Source organism: Lissotriton helveticus, chromosome 1_1, assembly GCF_964261635.1.
Source record: "Lissotriton helveticus chromosome 1_1, aLisHel1.1, whole genome shotgun sequence".
Lineage (NCBI taxonomy): Eukaryota > Metazoa > Chordata > Amphibia > Caudata > Salamandridae > Lissotriton > Lissotriton helveticus.
The window spans coordinates 1998670843-1998694505 of record NC_136057.1 but is presented as its reverse complement, the minus strand read 5'-3'; the positions used below and the strand labels follow the sequence as shown (position 1 = coordinate 1998694505).

Here is a 23663-nt window from a genome sequence, read left to right as displayed (position 1 = left end):
CTTTCCTTTCTCTTTTGTACCTACTACCATGGTATTTTTTATTACCGAGACTCCCATTCCGACGACGGGGAATGATACAAAAGCATGGGAATCTATGAAAGTTACCAATACTGGGGAACCAAAGCTACAGGTGAGTAACTTGTTTTCTTCCTTCAAGAGCCGACTGCACAATATCTTCTTAAAGCAACAGTAATGTGACTGAAAAAGAGTCCTCCTGTACTTCTGGAGTTTTTAGAGCGGCTTGTCTTTCAACTTCATCTTTGATGGCAACAAAATAACTTTTCAGTTTTATTATTTTTTGTTCCTGGAAGACAGACACACCTGCTTCTGTTTTGTGCCTGTCTGCATTACGTTTCAGGCAAATTTAAGCAAAAACTGCAGAGCTGTCAGAAGGGCCCTTGTAAGAAATGGGGTTCCTGGGGCCCCACTGCACCGCGGGGCTGTTTTCTTCTTTGTTCTTCTTTGCGAGAGGCATTGATACTATATTCGCTTCCATCACGCACATTCACACACTGGCCGTACTTAATCCCATTCTCGCATGTTAAAAAATACTATGAGGGCATCAGCTCCTTCCAATTATTTGAGGCACTTTTTATAGTCTCCTTCTGAATTCAATCTTCACTTACTGTTGGGCCTCAATTTGAAGATTTCTTCCTTTAGGAAAGCGATACTGCTGAATGTAGCTATAAGTTCTGGTCTTTTTTTGACCAACAGTTTGGCATGGGATTTTAAATAGATTATTTTCTTCTGCACATTTGATACTCTGCCCTAAACCTCCTTCAAGCTGTTGATCACCGTAATTTACATTTTGGTTAATAGCATAAATAAAATGTGTTTGTTTCAGAATTGGACTTCAAAATTTAGTTTGGTGTATTTTATAGACAGCTTCACATTCTGCTTACCACTGTATCGTGTTAAATCATAGAACAAGCATTGGTAAAGCCGATATGTCTTGCCTTATTCAAGAGCTACTGGCTTTGCCAATGTCTTTTAGCCATGTTGTAAAGCAGCACAGTTGCAGGGGAGCATGCCAAACGTTAGAGAGAGAAAATGCCCTGGCCGCGTCATAGCGCTTTTTAGGGCTCGCCTGCTGATGCGCTTCAGCGCATAGCTGGCGAAGCTCTATAGGGGCTTATCCAGTGTTTATCCACTGGCGATTCCACTGGCGATTCCTTCAAGTGCATGTGCTTTTTAGGTCATTGCGCTTGCGCAAGCCCTAAAAAGCGCGTGCACAATGCCACCAGCCGCCTGCCTGCCTGCCTCGCATTACCACATCAAAGGCAGCCCTCCGAGCGCATTTCTCACCCCCTAATTATTCACGGCCGGCCGGCAGGCACATCAAAGGCTGCTGCTGCCGTGACTCGCATTTCTCCTCCCTCCTCCCCTATCACTGCCCAGGCCGGCCGTACTTTCTCTTTACAAGGGCCCCCATTCCTGAATCACTTGAAATCTCTCCACATTATTTGCATTTTGTTAATTAAAAAAATTAACTTCAACACAGCGTTGCACATTTTTCTCGACTTCGGAAGGATGAGTCCCAATCTCATTTGTACAAAGTGTTGTAATGGGATTATTGGAGAGTTAGAGAAACGTGCTCACAAGTTACATTTTTATGCAAATCATCTGAGTAAATAAACAATAGCATGGTGCCGTTTGCGTCCTTGACTTGATCTGGTTTTTATTTTTATTTTGCTATTATTCTCACAAAGGCTAAGAAGGTCTGCCTACTTTAGTATTAAGTGCTATACGTCGCATAAGCAACAGCTAACCATTCACTCACCCACGCAACGCCACTCACCCATGCAACGCCACTCACCCACGCAACGCCACTCACCCACGCAACGCCACTCACCCACGCAACGCCACTCACCCACGCAACGCCACTCACACACGCAACGCCACTCACACACGCAACGCCACTCACACACGCAACGCCACTCACGCAACGCCACACACACACGCAACGCCACACACACGCAACGCCACACACACATGCAACGCCACACACACATGCAACGCCACTCACACATGCAACGCCACTCAACCACGCAACGCCACTCACACACGCAACGCCACTCAACCACGCAACGCCACTCACCCACGCAACGCCACTCAGCCACGCAACGCCACTCAGCCACGCAACGCCACTCAGCCACGCAACGCCACTCACACACGCAACGCCACTCACACACGCAACGCCACTCACACACGCAACGCCACTCACACACGCAACGCCACACACACACGCAACGCCACACACACACGCAACGCCACACACACACGCAACGCCACTCACACATGCAACGCCACTCACACATGCAACGCCACTCACACATGCAACGCCACTCACACACGCAACGCCACTCACACACGCAACGCCACTCAACCACGCAACGCCACTCACCCACGCAACGCCACTCACCCACGCAACGCCACTCACCCACGCAACGCCACTCACCCACGCAACGCCACTCACCCACGCAACGCCACTCACCCACGCAACGCCACTCACCCACGCAACGCCACTCACCCACGCAACGCCACACACCCACGCAACGCCACACACCCACGCAACGCCACACACACACGCAACGCCACTCACACACGCAACGCCACTCACACACGCAACGCCACTCACACACGCAACGCCACTCACACACGCAACGCCACTCACCCACGCAACGCCACTCACCCACGCAACGCCACTCACCCACGCAACGCCACTCACCCACGCAACGCCACTCACCCACGCAACGCCACTCACCCACGCAACGCCACTCACCCACGCAACGCCACACACCCACGCAACGCCACTCACCCACGCAACGCCACTCACCCACGCAACGCCACTCACCCACGCAACGCCACTCACCCACGCAACGCCGCTCACCCACGCAACGCCGCTCACCCACGCAACGCCGCTCAGCCACGCAACGCCGCTCAGCCACGCAACGCCGCTCAGCCACGCAACGCCGCTCAGCCACGCAACGCCGCTCACCCACGCAACGCCACTCACCCACGCAACGCCACTCACCCACGCAACGCCACTCATCCACGCAACGCCACTCATCCACGCAACGCCACTCATCTATATGCAAAACGAAAAATGTCAAACTCTTCTATTGCGAGACCTATTGCATTTTCAATGCTTGTTTCCTTATGGCAGGTGGGGGTGGGCAACAAGGACAATGGGAGGAGGATGTCCGAGATTAAAAGGCAACACGGACAATGGGAAGGAGGGTGGAAGGCGGCAGGACGGTTAAAAAAAATGCTATGATGCGCCCAGCGCTGCCCACGTCATGGCACTTTTTTTCAGATTGTCGGTGGGGAGGGGTAAACATACAAAACACATAAGAGTGAGTAAGGTACATTCAGGTTACCCCATGATTATATGCGAGTATAAAATCCTAGGACATCCACAAAATAAGTGACCATAGACGCTGGACCAATAGAAAGAAGAAAATGTCGGGAGATAATGTGTGTATTTAAAAAATTATAATATATTTAATTCAACATGAAATAAAAATCATATAGAGACTAATGAGATAAGTCAAACTATATGATACAATAAGACATTAACATATTAAAATCTTTAACACAATACATCGAATACATTCATTGAAAAGCAAAACAACCTCATAATAAAAGCATAAATCCTGACTAATAGGACACTAATATACAGAAAGACGATGTATACTAAAACACTAATTGTCAACTATTACAGATTAATTCAATGGACTCGACGCGCGTTTCGGCAGTAGGGGAACTGCCTTCTTCAGGAGTCGTTGATTAAACTATAACACAAGAAAACGCTGATATTTTCCTCGGTAAATTAGAAGGATTTGCCAAAAATCACGAATAGTAAGGACATTTGTTAAAGATGATACCTTTTTAAAAGAATATAAGAATGCCGACAGCAAGATGGTGCTGTTCCATTTAGAGAACCTTTAATAAAATATAGACTTCGTGGGCTGCAGGATGGTGCAGTTCCAAGCGGCAGGATGGCGAAACGGACACCGACTTACCCCGGGGAATCCGTATTAAAGGTTGGCCAGAAATAAAATACACATCACTCTCGGCGTAGCAGTTCTGCTGTCCCGCCGCCTGGAACTGCACCAATTTGCAGTCCACGACATCTTTATTTTTACGAGGATTAACCAGAAGTGGCATCTACATCTTTTAACCTCGGCGAAGCGGTCCCACTAACCTATCGTCTGGATGTGCACCCAACTGCAGTTTGTGACACTTCCCTCATATTAAGAAAACTTGAAAAAAGCGGCAATCCGACTCGGTTCTCTAAATGGAACAGCACCATCTTGCTGTCGGCATTCTTATATTCTTTTAAAAAGGTATCATCTTTAACAAATGTCCTTACTATTCGTGATTTTTGGCAAATCCTTCTAATTTACCGAGGAAAATATCAGCGTTTTCTTGTGTTATAGTTTAATCAACGACTCCTGAAGAAGGCAGTTCCCCTACTGCCGAAACGCGCGTCGAGTCCATTGAATTAATCTGTAATAGTTGACAATTAGTGTTTTAGTATACATCGTCTTTCTGTATATTAGTGTCCTATTAGTCAGGATTTATGCTTTTATTATGAGGTTGTTTTGCTTTTCAATGAATGTATTTGATGTATTGTGTTAAAGATTTTAATATGTTAATGTCTTATTGTATCATATAGTTTGACTTATCTCATTAGTCTCTATATGATTTTTATTTCATGTTGAATTAAATATATTATAATTTTTTAAATACACACATTATCTCCCGACATTTTCTTCTTTCTATTGGTCCAGCGTCTATGGTCACTTATTTTGTGGATGTCCTAGGATTTTATACTCGCATTTGTCTTTACCCTGCCCTAGGAATCTGTGTATTTGTGATACCCAGGGGGTCCTTGTTTATCTCTCAATACCCCATGATTATAACCACAAAACTTCCCAAAAAAGCAACTGTCCTAAATGATCCTGTTGCATGCCTGTAGGAAGGTGGCTACCTGACTATGGTTACCCCAGATTTTTTGCCTTGTGTTTAGCTGGTTTTTGACTTAGTTGACCTGGTTCCCTGCTAATCAGGGCCCCAGGCCATCTGCTCTCTCTGTAAAATGGATTCCATGTACCCTAGGTACATACCACAATTGGAAATGGACTCCTTGTCAGCCCCTGTATAATGCACTATAGGTGCCCAGGGCATAGGGGCCACCAAGGCCTACCAGGGGCTGCAGCATATCTTTTGCCACCCCTGGCTGGTTCTTAAATTGACACAACTGGCTGATCACTCAGCTGGGGTAAGGTGGTGTAATCACCCCTTACTTAGGTATAGTATACCTATATCTAAACCTATATCTGGCACATATTAACCTGTGAGTCACTCCTATGGAAGGCCTCATCAATCCTGGAGGCAGAGTGCGTGGTTTAATGTGAGATGGAGCTCTAGCATGAGCTGAGCCTGTCTGCAGCTGTCGGGAACAACTCCCTAAGCTGTTTCAGGATAATGCCATACCATATACTCTTAAGTGCATTATAATCCTTGCGGTTATATAGCAACTTTGGTTTGGCTTTATCAAAACATGTCGTGTAAGGTGTCATACGATTTGGAATACTATCCCCTCGCCAGTTCTGGCGACGGGGATAGCATTCCACCCCTCTAGAGGGGTAAGACATGTTACTTTACTTAAATGCGGTTAATTTCTAAAAGGACCTTGGATCCACAAAATGGATGCCTCTGCCACAGACACGAGTCTGACCCCCTGAAGCTGACCGAAACTCAGCCAAATGGGGCCTGGACAAAGGGTTTCCTGTCGCAGGGAGGTGTTACACCCCCCCAGACAGGAGATAGTGGATTGTAGCAGGGAGGTTTGAAAGAAACCAGACACTGCATGGGGAGCACAAGGCTGCCCCTTGCATAATCCGGCCAAACCGGTTCTGGGGCACTCCAGCCCTCGTGCCAGGGCGGCCTGGATCAAAAGAAAGGGGTGTATCCACCCCCTTCCTGGGTCCCACCCATAGGAGGGGACCTAGCAGGTAATCCAGCCCCCCCAGATTCGAATAAGAGTGGGAGCAGTGCCAATGCACTGCAGATTATCCTGATGAAACATAAGAAACGAAACTCTGGACCCTTCGACATCCTACTCGACGTAGAAGCCCGAAAAATCTCCCTTGTGGTCAAGGAGTGACCACCCTGTGCAAACAGGCACCATCCAGCCATCGACGTCTGCTTTGTCGCAGTTCCCGCCGGAACTCGAGCGACAGAGACCGACGAGATCAAGCTTGCCTGCCTTCTAACAGCCCGATCCACAGTCCCTGCAGAGCTGAGACCCGTGGAGGCGACCGGAAGCGTGGGGCACGCCATGTTGGAAAGACCACGAGACGCTGACCGTGCAGCCCACGAGTGACCCTCGAAGCTGTACACCGGGGTTTGAGAAGCCCCAACCCTGAGCCACTCTTGCACCGAAGTTCAGCCCTCCACACTCGACGAGTGCTGCGTGGGGCCCTTCTGCTTCTTTTGGCTCAACGCGTTGGCCCGGTCACTTGCCAGCCGGCTCGTGGCCCCTGTGCCGACGAAACTTGAAATTCGACCTGCGATTCTGGTTGCTCCAGATTTGCACCAGCTCCCCTGAAAAGGAGCCCCCACTCTGACCCTCCTGGTTCGAGTGAGAAGCAACCTCCCGGTTCCGCGTGGATTGCTTTTGCCAAGTGTTGTTTGCTCCAATCTTGAAGCCGACAGCGCCGACGGCGAGAGCCTGCGTGGGACAGATCGTGACCCGCTCCTGGACGTCGTAGATGCCCCAGAGCTCACGTGACAGCGGAGAGAAGCTCCTCGACGACCACCTGATTGCGCCCGACATTGCCTGGTTCCGTCCTGGTTCCACCCTGGTCACTGCTGAGTGACCCAGCCTCTGTCCCCTCTGCTTTCAGGTACTTTTCAACTTGAGTCCGCCCTTGGACTCCACCGGACATTTCTCTTTCACCCTGCCTGCAGCCCTTTCAGCTCCAAGCACCAAGAGCCTGCGTGACGAAACCCGACTCAACTTCGACCCTGTGCACCCGCTTCCTGTGGGTGAGGTAACATTGCAACGCCGGTGTTCCCACACTGGTACACACCTCTAGGGTCTGTGTCTTAAGTTTTGTTCCTCTAGGTTCAGCGGAAGTGTCCTTTAATTCTAACTTTGTAACTTTTACGCACCATTGGTTAACATTGGTGCATGCGTGCGCTTTCTGCACTGCACCCGAATCCCGCGGGCTTTTCCCGACTTCAGCATTGCTTGTCCCGACTGCTCCCAGCGATTCCCTAGGCCCTAGGCCTAACCACTGTTCGATTGGTATCTCTTATACCACTTGTTTAGTATATGGTCTGAGTGGCCCCTCGCCCTCATCCATATTTGTGCAACTTTGTATGTTTATACTGTGCTTTTGATTTAACGCTTGTGCCCCTTTGTTCATAAAGAGTACTGGGGATTATTGTGAGTAATAAATACATATATTTTTATAATATATACTTGTGTGGTGTCCTTTCATTTGATATTACAGGATTGTATGTGGTAAAACAGCTTGCTTAACACGACCTCTTAAGTTAAGCCTTTAGGCTGCTTAGTCCATGCTACCCCTAGGATAGCTTGTCTAATAAGGTTGACTTACAACCAGACACCATAAGGGATTGTTTGGTCTGATAACCGGTGGTTCCAGAATTGGAAACATCACCTATCAGGCCAACTTCTCACATTGGTGAGCAGCGGTGCGGATTTGAGCTTGCTGTTGTTTTACCATTGCAATCTTTTATCAAATTGAAAGATCACATCAAGTACCTCTAGGTACATATAAATCAAAAGCTTAGCATATTTAAGTTCTACTGAACTTAGTAGTTGTAGATTAAAGGGATTAGCACACCCTGACTACAACTCACTAGCAAGGTACAGTAGGAAAACACTTAGTGTAGGTAAGTGCACCACTTACACCACACTAGAGTCATGTCTGGCACAGGTGAAGCCTCAGGCTCTCTGCCTGTGACAGTTGACCTTACCCAGGCAACTTCCAGTTATGACAAACTAACCCACAAAGACTTGGTTGCCTTGTGCATATCAAGAGGGTTAAAAAGGGGCAGAAGTCCCACCAGTCCTTCCCTGATAGCCATTCTAGAACAGGATGACTTAGAAAAGGCGAATGCAGTTCCCTTAGGATCAGGAGATGGAGTACAACCCCATGAGAATGAGATTCCCCCAGTGGTAGAAGAGGAGGAGGACTCAGATGTAGAGGACCCTGAAAATCAGGATCAAGGGGTTAACCAGGTTATAGTTGCCAGGCTTAGCCAGGCCAACTTAAACCTACTTGGGAATGGAGAGGGCCAGCACCTCCCCAGACCCTATAACATTCTCCCAGGCAACAGAAGAGTGAGATCTCCAGCAGGGGACTCTCATATTTCTAGTGCCTCAAGAGAATCTCAGAGAGGGATGACTCCTTCTCAGAAAAAAGAGCATGAGGCAAGAATGAGGGCTGTCAGACTCCAGATAGAGAGGGAGGAGGTAGCCCTGGCCCAAGCTAGACTTGCCTTGGCAAGAGAACAGAAAATGTGTGGCTTAGATGCCACTGGTGGCAGCAATATTCCTAAAGAGAAACCCAGGTCCTATGATAGTAGAAACCTGACAAAGATTGTGCCCCCCTACAAGGAAGGGGATGACATCCACAAGTGGATAATAATAATAATAATAATAATCCACATTTGTAAAGCGCACAATCACCCGTAAGGGTCTCTAGGCGCTGGGGGCCGTCGGGGAGATTAAGCGAGCTATTGCCCAGAGTAACATGGTGCTGGGCTAACCTGCCGCCGGAGCCGGGGATCGAACCGTGATCCCCCAGATTCCAGCGTCAGTCGCCCTGGCCGCGGCGCCACACCTCTCCCACGATAACTGCTCTTGAGAGAGCTTGCATGGTACAGCAGGTTCCTGAGGAACAGTGGGCAGCAATCTTATGGTACTCCTTTTCAGAGAAAGGGAGAGATAAGCTCCTCACTGTTAGACATGAGGATGCAAACAATTACAAAGTCCTGAGAAGTGTCCTAATAGATGGGTTTGGCTTAACCACTGAACAGTACAGGTTGAAGTTCAGAGACACCCAGAAGACACAGACACAGGACTGGACTGATTTTGTAGATTGTGCTACTAAGGCTCTGGAGGGTTGGCTAAATGGCAGCAAAGTACATGACTTCACAGGATTGTATAATTTGATTATGAGGGAGCAGATCCTAAGTAATTGTCAGAACCAGCTCTTACACCAGCACCTGGTGGACTCAGATTTGGCCTCTCCCCAAGAATTGGGAAAGAGGGCAGATAAATGGGTCAGAACCAGGATTAGGCCTAAGAATCAGGACAGTAACCAGAAGAAGGAGTCTACCAAGCCTCAAGATAAGGGTGGGGATAAAAGTAAAGAAAAGACTTCCCCAGGGCCCCAAAACTCCAAGAATGGGGGTGGGTCCCAAGACACTTCCTCAACAGAGAAAAAGCCCTATTGCCATGTCTGTAAGCAGGTTGGGCATTACAAAACAGACAACTGTTGTCCCAAGAATGGCAATAAAGAAAATATACCTCCAAAGCCAGCTCCGACACCTCCTGTTACTGTCAGCAGTAATCCCCCAGGAAGTGGGAGCACACCCAGGAATCTGGGTGGGTTTACTTTTGGAGCCCAGGAGGACCCTGGTCTATCCAGGTCCCCATCCCCAAATAATCTTGTTTATGAGACTGGCATGGGGTTTGCCAACTTCTCTGATTGCCCAAATACTTTGAGCAAATATAGACAAGAACCCATCATCAATGGTTTGAAAGTTGAAGCTCTTAGAGACACAGGGGCTAGCATCACCATGGTGGCTGACTGCATAGTCCCCTCTAAGCAACTTTTACCAGGTGCCACATACCAGGTAACAAACATTGACGGAATACAAACAAATCATCCCATGGCAGTAGTAAGTCTCAGCTGGGGAGGTGTCACTGGCCCAAAGAGAGTGGCAGTGTCATCAAACTTGCCTGTGGACTGTCTACTTGGTAATGATTTGGAAATCTCAGCCTGGGCTGAGGTTGAACAGGAAACCCATTCTAGAATGGTCAATTCCAATGGAAAGGTTAGGGGGGCTGTAATGGCTACAGCCCCAATTCAAGATGTCCTTCCTGAAAAGGTTGGTAGGGCTGAACAACTCTCTGCCCCATCTTTAGCAGAAGCTCTTCCTGAACAGAATAGCAAAGCTGTTATGATAACAGCAGAAACCCAAACTGAGTCTCCTCCTGAAAAGGTTGGTGGGGCTGTGATGGCCACAGTCCAAACTCAAACTGATATGTGTGTTGTGAAACCTGAAATGATGGATAACTCCACACAAACTGAGAGCATGGAGGAGGAAGAGAAATCTCCCCCTCACCAGACTTTAGAACAGGATCAGCCTCCTCAGGGAACTGATCTTACCCTTGATGAAGGAACTGCCCCAGAGGTGGTTGGGCCTAGCCTGACAGAGCCTCTGATGTCAGTGGACCCTTCTCAGGTGGGACCCAGTCTGGAGCAGGTAACCTGCCCCTCTCTCCCTTGCCTTAGCCAGCCCAGGGCTGCAGAGGACAAGAAGGACAGTGAGACCCAGAGGGCCCCCTGTCAAATAAAGCACCCCCATCAACAGATTAGGGGCACCAAAACTAGTAGCCCTAGTGAGGTGAAAACTTTAAAAACTCCTGAGGGAGCCCCCTTAAAAACAGTTAGGGACCTCCCACAGATGGATTCTGTTGGGCACAGCCAAACCTGGGACCCAAAGGGCCCAAACCTGAACTGTCCCTCCAGCAAGCCAAACAGAGGGACCCAGCCTCCAGCTTTAGGTAGCCAGAGGTTGACCCTGAGAGCACAGTGCAACTCAGTTAAAGAAAGAAAGGCACACATGGTGGAAGATAATGGGAGGAAGCTAAGCCCTAAATTAGTAGAGCCTCACTTCAATACTCCATATCCAAACCAGCCTTTAGCTTTGCATAAACACACCCAAGGTAGTGATTCCCTCTGGTGGAGACCCTCTAATACCCCAAGGGTGAGGGACTGCTTAGTGGACCATGAGACAGGGGGTACCCATGCTAGTGCAGGTACTTCCTTATATGGCCACTCAGGCAATATAGGCTTACCTGGCCAAGGATAGCCTTATCTCCTTTCGTTTGGGGGGGGGTTGTGTAGGAAGGTGGCTACCTGACTATGGTTACCCCAGATTTTTTGCCTTGTGTTTAGCTGGTTTTTGACTTAGTTGACCTGGTTCCCTGCTAATCAGGGCCCCAGGCCATCTGCTCTCTCTGTAAAATGGATTCCATGTACCCTAGGTACATACCACAATTGGAAATGGACTCCTTGTCAGCCCCTGTATAATGCACTATAGGCCCAGGGCATAGGGGCCACCAAGGCCTACCAGGGGCTGCAGCATATATTTTGCCACCCCTGGCTGGTTCTTAAATTGACACAACTGGCTGATCACTCAGCTGGGGTAAGGTGGTGTAATCACCCCTTACTTAGGTATAGTATACCTATATCTAAACCTATATCTGGACACATATTAACCTGTGAGTCACTCCTATGGAAGGCCTCATCAATCCTGGAGGCAGAGTGCGTGGTTTAATGTGAGATGGAGCTCTAGCATGAGCTGAGCCTGTCTGCAGCTGTCGGGAACAACTCCCTAAGCTGTTTCAGGATAATGCCATACCATATACTCTTAAGTGCATTATAATCCTCCCGGTTATATAGCAACTTTGGTTTGGCTTTATCAAAACAGGTCGTGTAAGGTGTCATACGATTTGGAATACTATCCCCTCGCCAGTTCTGGCGACGGGGATAGCATTCCACCCGTCTAGAGGGGTAAGACATGTTACTTTACTTAAATGCGGTTAATTTCTAAAAGGACCTTGGATCCACAAAATGGATGCCTCTGCCACAGACACGAGTCTGACCCCCTGAAGCTGACCGAAACTCAGCCAAATGGGGCCTGGACAAAGGGTTTCCTGTCGCAGGGAGGTGTTACACCCCCCCAGACAGGAGATAGTGGATTGTAGCAGGGAGGTTTGAAAGAAACCAGACACTGCATGGGGAGCACAAGGCTGCCCCTTGCATAATCCGGCCAAACCGGTTCTGGGGCACTCCAGCCCTCGTGCCAGGGCGGCCTGGATCAAAGGAAAGGGGTGTATCCACCCCCTTCCTGGGTCCCACCCATAGGAGGGGACCTAGCAGGTAATCCAGCCCCCCCAGATTCGAATAAGAGTGGGAGCAGTGCCAATGCACTGCAGATTATCCTGATGAAACATAAGAAACGAAACTCTGGACCCTTCGACATCCTACTCGACGTAGAAGCCCGAAGAATCTCCCTTGTGGTCAAGGAGTGACCACCCTGTGCAAACAGGCACCATCCAGCCATCGATGTCTGCTTTGTCGCAGTTCCCGCCGGAACTCGAGCGACAGAGACCGACGAGATCAAGCTTGCCTGCCTTCTAACAGCCCGATCCACAGTCCCTGCAGAGCTGAGACCCGTGGAGGCGACCGGAAGCGTGGGGCACGCCATCTTGGAAAGACCACGAGACGCTGACCGTGCAGCCCACGAGTGACCCTCGAAGCTGTAAACCGGGGTTTGAGAAGCCCCAACCCTGAGCCACTCTTGCACCGAAGTTCAGCCCTCCACACTCGACGAGTGCTGCGTGGGGCCCTTCTGCTTCTTTTGGCTCAACGCGTTGGCCCGGTCACTTGCCAGCCGGCTCGTGGCCCCTGTGCCGACGAAACTTGAAATTCGACCTGCGATTCTGGTTGCTCCAGATTTGCACCAGCTCCCCTGAAAAGGAGCCCCCACTCTGACCCTCCTGGTTCGAGTGAGAAGCAATCTCCCGGTTCCGCGTGGATTGCTTTTGCCAAGTGTTGTTTGCTCCAATCTTGAAGCCGATAGCGCCGACGGCGAGAGCCTGCGTGGGACAGATCGTGACCCGCTCCTGGACGTCGTAGATGCCCCAGAGCCCACGTGCCAGCGGAGAGAAGCTCCTCGACGACCACCCGATTGCGCCCGACATTGCCTGGTTCCGTCCTGGTTCCACCCTGGTCACTGCTGAGTGACCCAGACTCTGTCCCCTCTGCTTTCAGGTACTTTTCGACTTGAGTCCGCCCTTGGACTCCACCGGACACTTCTCTTTCACCCTGCCTGCAGCCCTTTCAGCTCCAAGCACCAAGAGCCTGCGTGACGAAACCCGACTCAACTTCGACCCTGTGCACCCGCTTCCTGTGGGTGAGGTAACATTGCAACGCCGGTGTTCCCACACTGGTACACACCTCTAGGGTCTGTGTCTTAAGTTTTGTTCCTCTAGGTTCAGCGGAAGTGTCCTTTAATTCTAACTTTGTAACTTTTACGCACCATTGGTTAAAATTGGTGCATGCGTGCGCTTTCTGCACTGCACCCGAATCCCGCGGGCTTTTCCCGACTTCAGCATTGCTTGTCCCGACTGCTCCCAGCGATTCCCTAGGCCCTAGGCCTAACCACTGTTCGATTGGTATCTCTTATACCACTTGTTTAGTATATGGTCTGAGTGGCCCCTCGCCCTCATCCATATTTGTGCAACTTTGTATGTTATACTGTGCTTTTGATTTAACGCTTGTGCCCCTTTGTTCATAAAGAGTACTGGGGATTATTGTGAGTAATAAATACATATATTTTTATAATATATACTTGTGTGGTGTCCTTTCATTTGATATTACAGGATTGTATGTGGTAAAACAGCTTGCTTAACACGACCTCTTAAGTTAAGCCTTTAGGCTGCTTAGTCCATGCTACCCCTAGGATAGCTTGTCTAATAAGGTTGACTTACAACCAGACACCATAAGGGATTGTTTGGTCTGATAACCGGTGGTTCCAGAATTGGAAACATCACCTATCAGGCCAACTTCTCACAATGCCCCATGCCATATATTGTTGTGGTACATCTTTATGACATTTGGTCTCCATTGTAAATTGGGTTCAGCAAATTTGGTCTTTTCAGTTCCTATTTATAAACATCACTCCTATGGGTATTACAGGATAATAATCTATTCAGAACAATAAACTGGTCATACCTGTTGCAGCACCACATAAATGTTTACCAATTCCCACCACTTGCGTTTTTTCCTTTGCAAGTACCGGTACCTTGCCTGAAAGAAATGGGAGAGTATTACTACAGAGAGTCTATAGCACATAGTAACTCAGGACTTGCTTTTGACACAGCTCTATCCATACAAGGACAATTTCTTTCCCTAGCAAGCAAAAAAGCACTTCCATACATCTGTCACTTTTCTTAAGGATGAAGTCTGTCTGATAGTATTACAAACAAAAGAAAAAATGTAGGCGTGCACCCAGATGTTTCTATTTATATCATCCCACCATTAAATTAAATGAACACCACTAACGTTGATAATGCGGGAAATAACTACATCCTCTGTAGTTGCCAAGAATGCTCTTTTCAGATACAATCTAAAAAAAAACTAAGAGATCAGCAAAAACAAAACAGATATTGACAAAGCCGATAGGTTAGTCTTTCATGTAGTGAACTACTTTTTAAAAACACACAGACAGTGAGCTAGAGAGAGTGTAGCATAGCCAGCATCAGTGCAAGCTTCCCTCATAGGCACAGAACAGGTACATTACGGATAGCAACCATTCATGAAGTTCAGATCCATAACGGCTAAGCAGGTTATTTCATGCTTTGCCCCATGTCTATGAAACTCTCTATCCAAAGACATCAAATCTGTAGAGGACATCAGACTCATCGTCGCTTGCAAAAAAATGGAAATTCACTTGTTCATAAAATCTCTGCAGAAAACTTAACCATAACTACCTTACTGCACTGCACACTCTGCTCCTACGTTTTTCAGTTATTGCCAATATGTTTTACTTCTGGGAGCATGTGAAGCACGATGTTAACTTCCGGCTACAGTGAGCTCTAAATATACTTTAATAATTAAATGTGAAAAAAGCCCTCGTTTTGCCCTCTGCCACAGTCACCAGCATAGACTACTGACAAATGTTAAACAGTCCTTGTTTCTCCTAAGATATTTCTGCTATGGGGAAACGAATAGTTTTCTTACCTGTCGGTGTAGTTTTGCAGCTTGAAGATCTTTCTGGATTCACTATGCTGTGCATTATTATTCCGCGGTCTTGTGGTTGGGTCCGGATTCGTAGTCTTTTCTTTTTTTTTTTTTTTTTTTCTCTTTGCCCAGGTGGGCGTCGGCGTCACACCCCCTTTGGGTGTATTTCCGGTGACGTCGGCATGCTTCCTGCGGAAGCTCCCACTCTTGGGCGCCATCTTCGGGTTCTTTTTTTCCGTGTTTCTTTCGTTTCCGAAGTAATGGCAATGTTCTTCTTAGTTTGTATTTACCGCTTTGTATTTTCAAAGTCTATTCTTTAGTTAACCACCTCTTCTCTCTCCAGCCTCATCTTTCTGGCGGAGGCGGGTGGGTTCGCTAGTGAATCCAGAAAGATCTTCAAGCTGCAAAACTACACCGACAGGTAAGAAAACTATTCGTTTTGCAGCGTGAATCTTTCTGGATTCACTATGCTGTGCATAGATTTTGTAGCGGTTTCTCATCTCTGTGGCGGCTGGGTGGAAGATGAGCGTTGGGTGTTGAATATGTGCTGTAGCACCTTCTGTCCCACTTGAGCTTCCTTGTTCATTTGTATGTCCACACAGTAGTGCTTCGTGAACGTGTGCACCGAAGCCCATGTTGCCGCCAGGCATATGTCCTCTATGGGTGTGTTAGCCAGGAAGGCTATTGTAGCGCCCTTCTTCCTGGTGGAGTGGGCACGTGTCCCCTCAGCCAGTTCCTGTCCTGCCCGTTTGTGGCAGAGTTGGATTGTTTGTGCGATCCATCGTGCAATGGTCCTTTTGGTTACTGCTTTGCCCATGAAGCTGTTTGCGAAGGACACAAAAAACTGTTTCGTTTTCCTGTGCCCCTTTGTCCTTTCAATGTAGTGCATGACTGCCCTTCTGGCGTCCAGGGTGTGCAGAGCTCTCTCTGCGCTGGTTGTGGGTTTTTGGAAAAAACTCGGTATCTGTATAGACTGGTTCATGTGAAAATTGGATACCACCTTCGGCATGAAGTGTGGGTCAGTCCTCATCACAACTCTATCGTTGTGTATTTGTATGTATGGTTCTTGTAGCGTCAGCGCTTGAAGCTCGCTTACTCTGCGTAAGGACGTTATCGCAACCAGGAAGGCTGTTTTCATAGTTAGCATCTTTAGGGAGGCCTTGTGAAGTGGTTCAAAGGGCTCTTTCATGAGTTCCGTTAGGACTGTGTTCAAGTTCCATGCAGGTGGCGGCACCCGCTTGGGTGGTGCGATCCTTTTCGCTCCTTCTAGGAATCTCTTCACCACCTGTGATGTGAAGAAGCTCCTGCACGTTTCTCCCCTTGTGTAGGCTACTATCGCTGCCAAGTGAACTCTTAACGAGGATGAGCTAAGGTTCTTCTCCAGTAAGTGCGTCAGGTACCTTAGCACTGTGGAGTCCCTCTTCATCTTATTGTGGAGTCTTTCCTGTCTGCACCATATTGTGAATCTTTTCCATTTCGCAACGTAGCACTTTCGAGTGCTGGGCCTTCGTGCCTCCCGAAGTACCCTCAGGGTGCTTTCTGGTAGTCTCAAATGTGCGAACTCTATGTCCTCAGGAGCCACGCTACTAGGCTCATGCTCTCTGGCTCTGGATGCAGTACCTCTCCGTTCTGCATGGACAGTAGATCTTTCCTCCTGCTGAATCTGTGGGGTGCACACTGTGTCATCTCCATGATCTGCGAGTACCAGGTCTGCCTCGCCCACTGCGGTGCGACCAGTATCAGTGTCATGTTGCTCGCTCTGCACTTGCTCAGTACTCTGTGCATCAGTGGTATCGGGGGAAAGGCGTAGGCAAATGTCCTTGACCAATCTATCCATAGGGCATTCCCCAGTGTCCCCTCCTCGGGCTGCCTGGATGCGAAGTTTTGGCATTTTGCATTCTGGCGTGTGGCAAACAGGTCCACCGATGGTGTCCCCCACCTGTCGAACAGGTATCTTGTCTCCTGAGCATTGAGCTCCCACTCGTGGGATGCCGATGTCTGCCTGCTGAGCCAATCGGCTTGTATGTTGTCCTTCCCTGGTAGGTGTATGGCTAGCAGGTCTATCTTGAGAGGGATGGCCCATCTCCATATCTCCTGCGCCAGCGTTGAAAGCGGTGCGGACTGTGTGCCCCCCTGCTTGTTGATGTAGAACATCGCAGTGGTGTTGTCTGTTTGTATCAATACCTTGTGCTTGTACAGTCTTGTTTGAAAGGCCTTCAGTGCAAGGAAGATTGTCTTCAATTCTAAGTAATTGATGTGCTTTGTGGCATCCGTCGGTGTCCACAGTCCCCTCACCTTGAGCTCCTCCATGTGAGCGCCCCATCCCTTCAGGGATGCGTCTGTGGTGATGGTCACTGTTGGCGTTGGGGGCGTTAGAGGCTTTCCCCTTGCTATGTTCTCCATGGTCCACCATGTCATCTCCTTCTGCACTGCGTGCGTTACAACCACTAGATCCTCCCAACTGCCTGTAGCTTGTGACCATTGCTCCTGTAGCCATTCTTGAATGGGTCTCATGTGGAGTCGTACATTCGGTACCAGGTGGATGCATGATGCCATCATCCCCATGATCTTGCTCGCCGTCCTCACTGTCCGAGCTTGTCCCTTCCGGTAGAGGCGAGTTTCCTTCACCAGCGCCCTCGCCCTCTTCTCGCTGGGGAACACCTTGCCCTGTAAGGTGTTGATCTGTGCTCCCAGGAAGATCTTCACTTGTTCCGGCTCCATTGATGATTTCTTCCAATGGATGGAGAACCCCAGGTTTATGAGCGTGCTGGTCACTGTATGTGCGTGCAGCTTGCATTTCTGGTATGAGTTTGCTTTCACCAGCCAGTCGTCCAGGTAAGGGTATACATGTATTCCCTGCCTTCTTAGGTGCGCTGCGACTGCTGCGAGGCACTTTGTGAAAACTCTTGGTGCCGATTTTAGACCGAAGGCCAGTGTCGTGAACTGGTAGTGGCTTTCTCCGACGGTGAACCTGAGCATGTGCTTGTGCTTCCTGTTCATTGGGATGTGCAGGTATGCGTCTTTGAGGTCTATAGTGACCATGAAGTCCCCGGTCTGCAACTGTGGGAGCACCTCTTGCAGGGAGGTCATTTTGAATTTTTGCGTTCTTATGAATTTGTTCACGAACCGTAAATCGAGAATGGGCCTCATTGTCTCGTCTACTTTTGGTACCAGGAAGTATGTTGAGTATACTCCTGTGTTTCTTTCCTTGAAGGGTACCCTTTCTATGGCCTGCTTCTGCAGGAGTTCTTTTGCTTCTTCCTGAAGGCACTGCAGCTGCTTGCTTGCTAGCGGCTTTCTTCTTGGTTTTCTGCTTGTTGGCCTCGCCTCCAACTCTATGCAGTATCCGAATTGGATAATGTTGAGGATCCATTTGTCTGATGTGATTCCTCTCCACTCCTGGAGGTGGAATCTTAATCTTCCTCCCACTGGTGTCCTGTGGTCGTAGGTGTCTAGTTTGTCTTGACCCATCTGTACGTGCTGCCCCCTGGGATCTTTTTTGTGGGTGGGCACACGGATTTTTTTGAAGTCACTTGGAGGTGGGCTGCTGGCCCCCTCTTCTATTTTGTCCCCGTCCATTTCTCCCTCGAAAGGACTGGCCTCTTTGTTGGTACTGCCAGGGCTGTTTCTGATGGCCCTGCTGACCCTGCGAGTCTGCCTGGTGCGTTTGCTGGAAAGCCTGGTGTGATGTACCTGGCTGGTTTCCGCCTCTTCCGCCGGGCCTCCGTGACGGGGTGCCCCTCTTGTTCCCTCTGAACTGCAATGCTCCCATGGATCTTGCTGTTTCGTTATCCTTCTTAAGTTGGCTGAGTTGCTCATCAACTGTTTGTCCGAAAAGCGTACTGCCGTTGAATGGTGTGTTCAGGATGCTGTGTTGCACCTCCGGTTTGAAACCGGATATCCTGAGCCAGGCGTGTCTCCTTTCCGTGACGCCCATCATCATGAGCCTGCTGGCGGTGTCTGCCCCATCCAGGGCCGTCTTAAGGCAAGAATTTGCAGCATTCTTCCCCTCTTCAATTAGCTTTTCGGCTTTCTGCTTGGCATCCTGGGGCAAGTCCTTCACCAACTGCCCCAGTCCCTCCATGATTTGGTACATGTGTCTGTTTACCAGGGCGTTGGAATTAGCCATGCGCCAGTGGGTCGCGGCATTCCGTTCGATCCTTCTGCCCACCAGATCCATCCTTTTGCTCTCTTTATCCGGTGGCGGGCCCGAGGTAGTGGGTACGTTAGCCCTCCTCCTTGCTGTGGCCGTGATAATGGAGTCTGCGGAGACCGTGCCCTGAATGTAGGCCGGGTCCTTTGCGGCATGCTTGTACTTCTTCTCAGTTCTGGGAGTTACTGCCTTGTATGTTGCGGGCTCCCTGAAAGCTTCCTTCCCCTGAGCCAAGACGCTCTCGAGCATCGGGAGGAACTGGCTCCTCGTTTGTGTTGGGAGCAATGTTTCCAGAAGGAAGTCTGCTTTCTGCTTCTCTTCGTCGAGCTTGAGCTTGAAAGCTGCTGCGGCAGATTGTATCACCGCGTTGTAGGCCCCGATGTCGTCCGGCGGCGAGGGCCTCGAGGGGTAGGTGTCGACCACCTCCTCCGGGCTGTCGGTGTCGACATCGATGTAATCTACCTCCTGAAGGTCATAGGGCGCCGACTCTGTGTCTGTCCTGCCCTCATCTTCCTCCCCATAGCTGTAGCTCTCGTGGGGATTCTCGTACTCCTCCTGGTCGTCGAACACCTCGACGTCCTGGTCTTGCTCGGTGACTTCGGCGACCTCTTCTTCTTCCTCCTCGACCGCCTCCAGCACTGGTGGCTTGGTCTTGTGAGGGATCGTGAAGGCCTTCATCCTTGCGTCGAAATCTTTTTTCCGCTGCATGAAGTTCTCCATTTCTGCCTCGAGGCGCCTTCTTTTCTTTTCCATCTCGGCCGCGTGTTCCGCGTCGGATGGTTCCGCCGCTCTCTTCGACGGATGGCTCGTCGCCGTGCCTCTCGGAGTCGAAGTTTTCGACGTCGAACCGGATATCGGGTCTCTGGTCGTCGTCGACAGTTTCGGGTCTTTCTCCCTCGTCGATCGATCCTTTTCGGGGACGATTTTCGACGTCTTCTGCTGATCAGCAGCTCTCGGCGCCGGGGACTCCTTCTCTGAGGATCCGCTGGGCCTGGGAGTAGTCGCGGACGCCGCCTTTTTTGGCGTCGGCGCTTTCGGGGTCTTGCCCTCGATTTTTCGAGACTCAGAGTCTCTCGGGTTCTTGGGGGCCGAAGAGTCTCCTACCTTGTCAGAAGTCTTCGTGTAATCGGTCTCTACGACCGTGTAGCTGTCGTCTTCGGCGGCAGCGTTGTCTTCTTCCTCGGAGGACATCCCCAGCTCGTAGAGCGACGGGGTCGGGGCCTTCCCCTGCAGGGCGGCGTGTGCTACCCTCTGCCTCTCTCTCACACGAAGGGTCTTCGGGGTGAAGGCGGAACAGGCGTTGCAGTCTCCGCTTTCGTGGTCCACCGGTAGGCAAAGGTTGCATACCGGGTGCTGGTCCTTCTGCGCGTACTTGTGGTGGCAGTTACGGCAGAACTTGAACGGCGTGTTGTCCATCCTCGAGCGTCCAGGGCCTCTCTGGTCGCGTGTTCGTCGACGGTCGTCGAAGATCTGGATGGAAAACGCCTTATCTTTGCTTGTCTTTCGTCGGTGAAGTCCCCTGGAGTCTTCAGATGACTTCTCCTCGTCTTTTCTGTATTTTCTTTCTTCTTTCTCCAAAAATGTCTGGAGCCCAAACGGGAACGATCCAGACCCGACCGCGGAAAAAAAGAATCTGAAGATGGCGCCCAAGAGTGGGAGCTTCCGCAGGAAGCATGCCGACGTCACCGGAAATACACCCAAAGGGGGTGTGACGCCGACGCCCACCTGGGCAAAGAGAAAAAAAAAAAAAAAAAAAGAAAAGACTACGAATCCGGACCCAACCACAAGACCGCGGAATAATAATGCACAGCATAGTGAATCCAGAAAGATTCACGCTGCAAAACTGAATTTCTTGTTCTGGCAGCAACACTATGTTACCCTGTACCTATCGTCTCCAATGAGAACAACAAACCTTCAGATTCCTGGACTCAAACATATATTCTCAATCTCAAACTTTTCTAAATCAGAAGCTTCCCTATGATATCTTTGCAATGGGTATAGCTGCTCAACTTAGTGATGTAACCACATTCACACAATCCTCATTAGCAACACCACGGTCTTCCAAAAGCTTGATCCAGATACAAACACCAGCACAGCTACCTTTGAGTTCAAAGCTCCCTTAGACGAGAAGGTCATGCCACTACAATGTGTTCCACTGCTTGTATAGATAACCCATTTTCAGCATTATGTACTTTTACATTCTGCAGGCAAGAGGGGAGTGTGTTCTGGTGCAGACATACAACCTCAACAACTCTTCATTAGGAAATGGTGAATTAATCAGTTCAAGTTAAAGATTTCATATGAACATGACTTTAAATAAATGACTGGAATGGGTTACGTACGCTGTGTAAAGTCTCTATTCTACCTATGCTTTGGATCCTGGATCCTTGTCTAAGATATAAAACCAAATTTAACCAAAACCAAGCCTCCGGCAACTTAAGAAGTTCATATATCTTGCGTACTCCAGCCCTATTAGTGAGTGTTAATCAAACACCTTCTTCTGATTCCGAAGTAATGAGTCTTTATATCAGATTTGAGGTTAACTCTATTATTCCTTCAAAGACTAACATCATCGGCAGCTTTTATTCCTTTGCTGTAAACAACCGACAAAGTGCAGAGTACCACAATCCAAAAAATTGCAATGGATAAAAGCTATAGGATCCTGGTTGTGGAACATTTTTGCAATATAGCACCCCTCATAACTTAGCACTAAGCATCTTAAAGAGTCATAGTTTCCCAGAGAGTGGTGTTAAATGTTATGTATGTTTATTAAGGCAGCTAAATACAATGTACAATGGGGCATGCCATCAATAGCCTCAGGGTGGAAAAACATGCCCAATTATCAGAGGGCTTTATGATTTATCGGGTCACTTTTGCAGAACGTTGTACTTCAAAAAAATCATAGTTTCGAACATTACTGTAAGCAAATCGGGAGGGGTAATGGAAGAGAGGGAAAGGTGTAAGATATAGTCAACTTACTTAAACATAAGTGCTGAATATCAATGTGCAGCCTTTCAAACAAAGAGTTATGTTTTCTGTGCTTTCCATCAACCTATAAAACAAAAATAATACACAAAGGACGATTTAGTGCCTTCTGACTGCAGCAAATGCATCGAAAAAGCTAAAAATTAAAGTAATGGTGAGAAAGTGAGAATAAGCTATGCAGTTTGTGAGCTACGTATTGTAATAGCTAAAATTAAACAATGAGGTATATGCCTTCAAAATGACTCAAAAAGTTAACAAAGGCTCTGCTCTTGACATCTGGTCTGACCTTTAGGTGTCACATTTGAAACAGACGGAAAAGGAACTTCGATGTAACTAAAAAGGTATTTCTTTTATGGGACTCAACTGAACTCATGTTACAGTGTACTTAACTTCCATCGGACCTAAACGGTATCTCACAGTAGGCCATTAGGAAACCATACATTAGTAAAGGAACAACAAACCTAGGCATCAAACAGTTTAGGCAGATATCAATAATGATCAGGTGATGCAACATCAGACAAAAAACAAGTGAGATGTTGTGGTCTGTCTGTCACGTGGTGAAGATGTAACACCCAAAAAAGCAAACATAAAACTAACGGCTGCCAGTTTCTAATATCAAATAAGTCTAGCACCAAAGGTATCCTTGAAAAATGGTGTTCAATGTGGGCAAGTCTGGGGCAAAGAAGTATGTATTTGTAAGCAGTATCAAAGTAAAAAGGTGGATGTTTCGACCTTTTAAAAGTCACTTGGAAGCATCTGCAACAAGCAAACTGGAATGTAGACTGGTATGGAAATCAGAAATGTATTGCCCAGCTTCACAGGCTGTGTGTCATATCAGTAAGTGAAGGACAAACCATCAACAATTATAAGGCAACTAGGGCAAAATTCAGCTGGTCATGGTCAGCAATCAAAACCTGTTCAATTGATTTATTTTTTGGATTGTTCAAGAGCCATATACTCCTGCTTCTAACTGTAGACTGCAACAACAACAACAATGTGACAGATGGCATGCTTGGATTGATCTCAGCCATTGGCAAACACTCGGGTCATCATCCCAGTCCTTTGTTTTTCGCCACCATGCCAATTCAGTTTGGACCAAACAATATGCAAATCGATCTTGATGCTGCTCCAATAGGAACTGTCCAACCTGAACTGCCAGTCCAGGTCATCTCTGAACTGGAACACAAGCAATCCAAGACTGGTTACCTTAGTACAACCAGAGAAGGGCAAGGTACACAAACAGAATAGAAAAGAACACTAAAACTAAAACCCCTAGAACCAACCCTCAACCACCTGTGATGTGGCACAGCAGGTTTAAGAAATTGGTTACTGATTGAGGGGGGCGGGGGGAACTTTACTCAAGAAGCAACCACAACTCTTGTCAGGGTGAAGTAACAAGCAAACCCCACAATAGCCTGTGTTTAACGCTCTGGTACCTT

General features: G+C 48.5%; 1 protein-coding gene across 1 annotated transcript in view; it reads right to left on the bottom strand.

Moving 5' to 3' along the window:
- The window catches only part of TRMT13 (tRNA methyltransferase 13), a 182668-nt gene that overhangs the window by 39803 nt on the left and 119202 nt on the right, over positions 1–23663 (bottom strand). The window contains exons 8-9 of the mRNA XM_078644453.1: positions 22219–22291; positions 14079–14153 (exon numbers count right to left, since the gene is read on the bottom strand). Coding sequence (XP_078500579.1) covers positions 14079–14153; positions 22219–22291 — 148 coding nt within the window. The remainder of the gene's footprint in view (positions 1–14078; positions 14154–22218; positions 22292–23663) is intronic.